The 9602-nt window shown below is 39.3% G+C and overlaps 1 protein-coding gene across 1 annotated transcript; it reads left to right on the top strand.

Moving 5' to 3' along the window:
- Positions 1 to 6129: 6129 nt before the first annotated feature.
- On the top strand, positions 6130 to 7961 carry HOXB1 (homeobox B1). The gene is made up of 2 exons (XM_018565972.1): positions 6130 to 6727; positions 7648 to 7961. Exons 1-2 carry the CDS (start codon positions 6130 to 6132, stop codon positions 7959 to 7961), a joined length of 912 nt encoding a protein of 303 aa, XP_018421474.1.
- Positions 7962 to 9602: the final 1641 nt, after the last annotated feature.

Raw genomic sequence — 9602 nt, 5'->3', positions numbered from 1 at the left:
AAAGCAATAAAAGACCGAAGAAGGAAAACTAATGTAGCCATCAAATCTAAGAGCTGCAATATATTTAATTTTTGTACTTGGATTTAGATACACTTTAAGGTAAACCCAATGGCTATTACAAACCTTTAAAGTGTATTTCCCCTTTTGCAGCAGAATTGTAAAAACACCTATTTTATATTTGCTGCATGTTCTCATGCAGAGTACAGCTAAAACATGGCAAAAAAATTGCTTTTCTGAAAACTCTAATAGAGAATTTTCCTCTGCTATGCAATGGAAAAGGGTAGTAAATGTTTACCATAATTAACCCTGTCTGTACTGTGCTGGCAGATAGAAAACTAGATGTGAACACTGTCTGACCTAACAAAGGGTTACAGATATGGAAGCATTGTAAATTAATCAGGGGAAACTCAGTATGTCCCTAGTCTGTGTATAGGGACAAACTCACTTTGAAATTGTACAGAGTAGGCTGCAGTCTGGCAAAGGCTTGTTCCAAAGAAACATCGAAAAGGTAAGAATTGTTTTTTAAAATATATTTAGGGATGTTGTGTGGATGGGAACACGACAAATATGTAGAGGGGTTTTCTCAAATTTTACTCCCAAAATAGAAATACACTTTAAAGGTAAAAGCCTTACCTAAGGACGCACACTCCAAGTTAACTTCATTGGCCAGAAGACACTGCTCTGTGCACTCATCTGTTACTAAAGCTTGCCACACATAGTCACAGTCTGATTGTTAAACCTCCTTGAGACCTACCAACTGCAATGTAATGTATCTTAGGCCTAGTTCACACCTAGGCATTTCATCGCATTGATTCAGTCATGCAATAACGCACAAAACACAAAAAAACATACAAGTCAATGGCGACAGTTCACTCCTAAGCATTGTGTCGCACGTGCGATATCGCCTGTCGTGCAAAAGGATGCAGGAGCTATTTTCAAGCTGATGTCGCGTTGTTTTGGTCCCATAAACATCTCTATGCATTGAGAACCGCAAAAGCAAAATCGCATAGGTGTGACCCAGGCCTAAGTTAAAAAAAATGGAATGGTTTGTTTGAATAGGACCTCACAACACACAATTGAAAAATCTGAGGTACACTGTGCAGAAGTTGTACAAGTACATTGTAATGTGTGAGGTCAGTGTTAGGGCTTACGTTTACTGACTTTAAGACTTAGCTTCACCCACATGCCGTCCCCATCTTTGGGGGATGGACAATCAGCAGGAAGGTATAAAACCTACAGTATCTTCATAGTTTTGCTTCTCTATAACTGTGTTATCCAAGGGGTGGAATGCATATCTCTGATGGTACTAGATCTCGATCAGGAAGGGAAATGCAGGGCTCAGGATTTCTATGCCAAGCTAGCTCATAGGAGAACATACTAGCTCTAGTGTCAGTAAGTGATAGATACCACAGAGAACATAGTAAGATGGCTTGGGTGGGTTGTATACATTGCACTGGACATACACACAGGGTACACCAGAATATTAACTTTTCTATATGTCAGAACAATATTTCATGGTAGTACCCCAAAATGACAGTCCATGTTCTAGTGTGATAATGTGAAATGCGTCAAAACATACTGGCACTGAAAAAATGTTGTACTATAATGTATGGCCCCTGCCAACTAAAAAAAGTGGCAACAAGAACCAAACGATGTGTGCAGGACCCCCACATTACTCAGTGATTACATACAGTCATACCAAGGAGATAACATTTCACATTAAGATCTTACCCTCTGGATCGCCAAATGTTACACATAACTAATAGGTAACAGTAGAAGAATAGTGTACTCCTTATCAGTTTTGGGTGGACTTGGACACCGTGGGGTTGAATCCCTGAAGGGGTAGAAAATGTGCCAATTATTTGTGAAAGGAAAAAAAAAATTTCTTGCACTTAACTGGATGATTAAATACTAAGTTTGCTCTTAATGCCATGCTTTACATCACACCCATATTCAGGGTGTAACATGTAACATGGTCACATCCCCAAACTGTATGGGTTAAATGCTTGTTTGGCTAGGGGGGAGAAGAATAAATACAAATCCTTATCTTATTCTATGCTCTGATGATGTGAAGCTGCTTTGGGAAAACCTTCTGGAGCAAGTAGTAAGGTAAGTATTTCTACGTATTCCTTTCCCCCTAGTCAGATGGACATTTAACCCTTGCAATGCAGGGCTGGGGTGGGGGCAGGGGTGGGGGGCAATCCAAAAGAGAATTTAACAGCAGTCAGCAGTGGGGCTCTACAAACATTTCACACTCCTTTAGTAAATCAACCCCATTTATCTCTTATAATAAAAGGTTTCCTGCAATGGACCCAATTTAGAAGATATGGCTATTCATCCTTTGACAGGACATTTTATTAGATTATTTGAAGAATAATCACATACATACTCAGATAACCATTGTAAAACCTGGAATCTCAGTGATACAACTGGACATTTCATTGTTAATAAACAGATCAGTCTTCTTCTGCCCAAAGATGGTGGGCCAGGGATGCGGATGATAGATTGATATTTTTCCACCAAAACTGATATTTGGCAATTCTCCAAATGGCTGAAAAGCAGCAAAACAAACCATAGAAATGTATCAGTATCCTTGTTTTTTTCCCTTTACCACGTTACAGATGTTACTTCCAATGCATTATTTTATAATTGGTTCTCTTATATGTAGGCATCCATTATAGGAGCATTTTGTCCCCAGAACTTCCCCTAGCAGGAGAGTTTCATTACTATAAGTTATCAAATATTTGTAATATCTATTTACATGCACACTTACTACTCAGGTGAGCAACTACACTGGCTTATTTCTGCCCCACTGAATGAGAATGGTGGGGTAATGTCTCTTTTTTCCTAATTTGACATGATTTTCTCCTGAGAACCCAAGCTGAAGTTGCTTGTACTCCACTTATACAGAGTTATAAATATGCACAACTGGGACATTATCTTTTGTTTTGTGTGGCAATTTCTAACATGTACTTACTGTGCTGTTCAGATTAGCATCAGCTCAAACTCATGCAACCCAAATAATTTCATGAAGTTAGTTTAAAACTGCAAAAGTTGACACCCCCCGACAACAGATTGGCTTTTCCCTGCTGATCGCTATTGTTGTCCAGAGGTAAGAATTAATTCTTGACTCTCCCTTATTTTACTCCTTTACTTTAGCACAGATTTTACAAAGAACATCATGACCACTCTTGGTGTTGGCAGCAATCTTCCTTCAAAATCCATCCTCGATGATTCTACCCTGTAGATACAAATAGTCTATATGAACTAAAGTCTTCAGTCTATGGGGTTGGTATTATTATGAACTAAAGTCTTCTGTCTATAGGGTTGGTATTATTATGAACTAAAGTCTTCTGCCTATGGGGGTGGTATTATTATGAACGAAAGTCTTCAGTCTATGGGGTTCTTATTATTATGAAATAAAGTTTTCAGTCTATGGGGACGGTATTATTATGAACGAAAGTCTTCTGTCTATGGGGTGTGGTAATATTATCAAATAAAGTCTTCAGTCTATGGGGATGGTATTATTATGAAATAAAGTCTCCAGTCTATGGGGATGGTATTATTATGAACGAAAGTCTTCAGTCTATGGGGTTGGTATTATTATGAACGAAAGTCTTCAGTCTATGGGGTGGTATTATTATGAACGAAAGTCTTCAGTCTATGGGGTTGGTATTATTATGAACGAAAGTCCTCAGTCAATGTGGTTGGTATTATTATGAACGAAAGTCTTCAGTCTATGGGGCTGGTATTATTATGAATGAAAGCCTTATGTGTATGAGGCTGGTAACTTTATGGAGTAGAGGCTGTTCATCTAGCAATGTTTACTTTGCAAGAGGGTGTGCCAATTCTGCAAAATGAATGATAGTAAATGAGGTGAAGCTGTTTTGACTTTGAATCTCCAATAATGTGAAAAGAAAATAATAATAATAATAATAATAATAATAATTAAAAACAATTTATTTTCTAGCACCAGGCAGAGTATATAAAGTGAGCACAGTTCATTACATTCATTTTGCATACTGAGCATACACTTTGGTAAGTGAAAATGCACGGCTTCTACTCCTTAGCAACCCTTATGGGGACATCTAAACTCTGCTACTTCATGAATCACACCCAGGAAATAGAAAAGGGCAGGCTTAAGCATTTCCCCTGTAAAAATGATCAGTGGTTAAGTGTGTGCACCACCATCGGATGTCATTTTATGTCTATAGTCAAACAGATTGGATGATTCATTGCACAGGAGACATGTATTCTGCTCTGACTATGACTATGTAACTATGAATGTAACCAGTAAGCAGAAGATACATCATAAATGTAACACTTTCTACAAACAGAAAGCTACAACCATCAAACTAGCCATAAGAATATGAACAAATAAAGACTGAAATGGCAATGTTGTATTCCTCACAGCTGGTGGCACAAAATCGCAGCATGTGATGTGAAGATAACATACATTTCATTACAGGAAAGACTCGCAATTCATTAGACATATCATTATAAAATAAAAGCAAGAAGATTGAATAGATCTGTAACGTTTTCATACATTACACTGAATGGTAATCTAAAATACACCCTGACTGTACACAGCCCAGTGCAGATCTTTGTTTCAATGGCTATAAACCAACATCATGTATATAGAACACAATTCGTGTCCCGTGTAATCAGAGGATCATTTGGAGCCACGTAAATAGATTGAATTACACCGGCTAAAGAAAATAAATAACTGATTTAAAATCCAAATCAAATAAAGTGCCCTTAAACAACCTCAGCCGGAACATTAATGAGATATGTGAAATGGGTATTCTTCCTTGCGGCACTGACCCAATACCACCCACTCTTGTATCCTCTACATCCCTGTGATGTCATATTTTCTAATAGATGGCAAATAATACATTTCCATTTAAAAAAAAGTGTGGTGTGGTCCTTTACCTCTGTAAAAATAATTTGACAACATAAATATAACACATGGAGGGTTTAGCACAGGGATCCTGGGGGATCTATAACCCAGCTTTGTACAAATTGTTCATTAAAAGAGATTTAGGTGCAAGCAGAGTTGTCCATGAACTCCTGTCCCCAGACTCGGGGTCTTGGTGCAGCTTCTTGACATGTATTACAAATGAGGGTGGGCGTCATATTGTTAGATGCTGTTGTCTCCCATCTTGTAACAAGTAAATAAATGTTGCTTACCTAACTGTTTCCTTTTAACACGAGAACTGAGTGGGAGAGACTTATTTCCCAATCCTAACCCTTTAACAAAGACACAAGAGGAGAGGAGACACTTCACCGCCACCAACCCAGTGGGCTAGGGAAGGGGACACCAGAGTAATTCAAGATGAAGGATTATCTACAATTTGTTGGTTTTAGTTGCTAGACTGGTGTGTTTTTGTGAGTGGAGACAAGGCATCCGAAAAGTGGATTTATGGATCATAGACACCCCTACGGCCATGCTAACCAGCAGGACAATCCCTTATTGTATGGACGTGGTGGGCTTCTTTTCTTTTTTTGCACACAATCTTATAAATTGTTTTCAGCTCTGGAATATAAGTTAATTCCATTTCTGCTCCTTTAGAACGACCATGTGCATTTTATTTATTTGTTACAGAAGAACAGTAATAGAAAATTAACACAAAAACAACAACAAAAAAACAAATTGCAAGGCTGATCCCTTTAAAACTGCCAGATGGAGAATCAGGAGGAGAAAGAAAGGCTCTTTCGATTAAAACAAAGTTCTCATCCAATTTGCCACATCTCTTTTTTTTCTCCCCCTTTTGCTTGAGGTCTTTTAACACTTAAAAAGTCCTGAATAAATCCAAGTTTTCCTTTGGAGGCTCTGAAGAAAGATTCTGACGCTAAAGTGTCGTTATCAGATTGATGGGCCGGGTTTGATTGAAGTTTCTTTGTCATGCAAATGTCATGGGCCATGATGGATGGGCTCAGATATCTGACAAGCTTCAGGAGGTCCTCAGCCATTGGTCCCCTGAGAATCACGTGTCTTCCCTGTGAGAGACAGAGGGTTTGAAGCCTGGCAATCTATGGATGGAAGTTTACAGCTTTGACATACTACCTAAAGGTTGTAGGGCAGGAGAAATCCCTCGAAACAGGTTGACCCTCCTCCATCTCTGGCAGATGGACAATACCAGAATGGGCTCCTTTTTGGACTATGCAATTTGTAACCGTGGGACTAGTGCCTACTCACCCAGAGGATACCACCATTTAGATCAAGGGACACCAACCTATCCAGCGTGCCCGGGTACCAGTGACATTTATAACGGTGATGGACGTTTTGTTGTAGGGGGATCTGGCCCAGTCTCCAACCAGTTTCACCAGCAGAACCACAGCTATCATCACCATCATCCCTCCAGCGCAAATTTAGCCTATGCCAGCTCCATACCCAGTTACACATCACAGCCTTGCAACCAAGGATATGGGCACCAAGTCTATGTCAGCCAAGAAGCAGAAGGAGCTTATTTTCAGAATCAGCCTTATCCTGCCAGCACAGCCTCAAACACTGGCTCTCTATCAGAAGGGTACTGCGGAGCAGTGCCAGGAGCAGTGCATTTCCAGCAGCACTCCTATGGCCAGGAGCACCAAGCCTTGCTACAGAGCTACCCCAACCATTCGCCCCTATTGCATGAGGACAAGAACCTCTCCTGCCAGCCTGAGCAGGCAGCATCCAACCCGACCTTCGACTGGATGAAAGTGAAGAGGAATCCGCCAAAGACCAGTGAGTATGAGCTATGACTTATTATTACCCCTGCCTCATAGGCCTCAAGTTTAACAAGTGTTAGTAAGAGTGGGTGAGGATCATTAGGAGCTCATCCATCTTGCTTGATGGCTGTAATCCTTACTCAGCTCACTGTTTACCTATCATAAACCTTTGCCATATTTCATTTCATCTATCTATCTATCTATCTATCTATCTATCTATCTATCTATCTATCTATCTATCTATCTATCTATCTATCATACCATACCTTAATATATATATGAATATATATATATATATTAGCATTGTCGGTCAAAACCAATTTGTAAATAGCACATACACATATTTCATTTGATTCATATTCACGAGTTCCTTTTTATATCATTTTGCTCACATATGGTGTTATATTGGAACCTCGCAGCTTTCACATGAATTGCTCCCATAATTTCTGCTCTCATCCACTCCAACAACCGGTCTTGTAAAAGGTTGTAGCCATATGACTATGATATATAAAAGTGAATAGCTTGGAAAGGGAGTGTATTTAAAGGACAGATACTGGGGAAACATGTAGGCTGCAATTAATGAACTCTCCTTTTGAAAATGCTAGTTGGCTGGTTGTTAGCACTGATCCAATTACCTCAATACTTTTTGGCGTCGTTGACCTAAAAAAAAAGGGCAGACTAGGGCATTGCTTGTTCCAGGGCAGTGACTCAAAGTGTTGATGGCAGTGCCAGCCAGGGAACTGGCATTTTTAGAAGGTGCTCAGCAATGGCAGCTCCCATATATCTCTTAGTACAGATTTAACTGTAGCGTAGATCCATCCTTGCCATTGAGAAGACTTTTACATAGTCAATATCGATATCTAGCCAATATCTTTATTGAAATCGTGATGGCCCTACTGGCATTCGGAACTAATGACAATTTGTTTTCTGTAACAGCCAAACCAGCGGATTATGGACTAACCTCACAACAGAACAGCATGAGGACCAACTTCACCACCAAGCAGCTAACAGAGCTGGAGAAGGAGTTCCACTTTAACAAGTACCTGACCCGGGCCAGGCGGGTGGAAATCGCTGCCACACTGGAACTAAACGAGACTCAGGTGAAAATCTGGTTTCAGAATCGGAGAATGAAGCAGAAGAAGAGAGAGAAGGAAGGCTTTACCACTGGGGTCACCAAGGGCTCATTAAAGGAGAGCAGCGAGGCATCAGACCTGTCCACCTCTCCTGATACCTCACCGAACTCTATGTAAGGGACTGCCAATGGACAGATCTTACTGGATAAAAATGATTTTTTATGCAGAGGGTGTAAATAGTCTATTTTGTGCTACAAAAAAACTCCTTATTTATATACAGGAACATTTTGCAACTCGATTGTACTAAATCCACTGAACAAAGGGAGCTGGTCAGGTTCTCTCAGGGAAACCCTATGATGTCACAGGAGCTGCACTTGAAGGCATCTCCATTTGGTTGCTGGTCTGTCCACCACAATGAGTTTGATTTATGTAGATATGTCAAGTGTTTCTTCCAGATCCCAGCCATGGGAGAGTTTTCACAAACGTTGTCACTCCATAAATGAATGAGATGTATTTCATGGTGACCATATAGTATTGATATAATTAAATGAATCCTTTGATTGGACTAAACCAATCAAATCGAATTAAAAAAATCACAAAGACCCTCCATTCCTTGAATTTAGAGACCGCTTGATCGATTTTCAAAGGAATTTCGTCGATCACTTTCTGATTGCTCAAATATGTGTGTGTGTGTGTGCCAGAGAATCAATCATAATAGAGACTGTTTTTAAGCCATCAAATTTTCAATTGATATTTTCAGTCGACCAACAAATATCGTGTGTATTGCATCGTACGGTATTTTCAATCAATGGTCGATCGCTTGTTTGCGTTCGCTCAGACCTAGATCGATCAAAAATCGCTACTTGTATGACTGCCTTTAGAATCAATTTCTTCCAAGATAATTTTGTCTAATTACAAAACCAGTGCCTGTAGACCGTAAAGAATGTGTTAAAAACCAAAATGATAATCTCGATTGCCTAGTCTGGTATGTACCATATGTACTAAAAGTGCTCCTTTCAGGATGCTGTTTGCCAGTTATAAGAAACTTGTTCAAAAAACGTTTTTGCTTTTTTTTGCAGTAAAAAATACATTCTCCTTTTACTTATGTGAAACTAAATTTCTAATGTTATTTTTGATGTTTTCACCTTTTAGAAATAAATCTACCTCACTTTAGAAGTCCTAGTTTGCCTTGTTTTCTCCAAGAAATACGCTTGGTAAATGATGATCTATGCTAAGTGTTTAAATCAATGAAACATTGTAAAAGGTAAAGAGGTGGAATCGTCTCATTGTGGCCGGTCTGCTAATGGAGACGATTTTATGGCTTGGAATTGTTACTCCATTTCAGATTAGTAATGTTTATTTGAAGGGTTCGGAACGGAATGGCTTGTCACCAATCATTATTAGTCACTTACTCGTTCATCACCTCCTTCCATGATAAATAACCCCGGTTAAGACACAAGGATACCGAGTCTACAAAGGGAAGTCTTCGTGTTTCTGTCTGATCCTCCACACAACAAAAGCATGCATGGCTACAATTTAAAAGTGAAAAGAGAGTTCCTCTGAACATTTATTTATATTCCAGTACTCACACCCCGGAGACAGGATGGGAGTTTGGTGCTTGCAAACTGCAAATACTCTTTCATCCTGCCTGGAATCTTTGATATTCAAGTGGCACGCTTTAAAAGTTGGTCATGGCTGTTTACAGGATCTACCATCTGAATCTCTGTTTGTAGCAATGATCGCAAAATTCTATCTATCTATCTATCTATCTATCTATCTATCTATCTATCTATCTATCTATCTATCTATCTATCTATC

This window comes from Nanorana parkeri, unplaced genomic scaffold, assembly GCF_000935625.1.
Source record: "Nanorana parkeri isolate BGI_ZX_2015 unplaced genomic scaffold, ASM93562v1 scaffold905, whole genome shotgun sequence".
In the NCBI taxonomy this organism is placed as follows: domain Eukaryota; kingdom Metazoa; phylum Chordata; class Amphibia; order Anura; family Dicroglossidae; genus Nanorana; species Nanorana parkeri.
This window is presented reverse-complemented; position numbering and strand designations above follow the sequence as displayed.

What these genes read in the sequence shown, in the direction of transcription:
- HOXB1 (XM_018565972.1), top strand. Translation starts at nt 6,130, where the DNA reads ATGGACAATACCAGAATGGGCTCCTTTTTGGACTATGCAATTTGTAAC. An exon ending in GAGGAATCCGCCAAAGACCA is followed by an intron (nt 6,728 to 7,647) that starts GTGAGTATGAGC and finishes TTTCTGTAACAG; the next exon opens with CCAAACCAGCGGATTATGGA.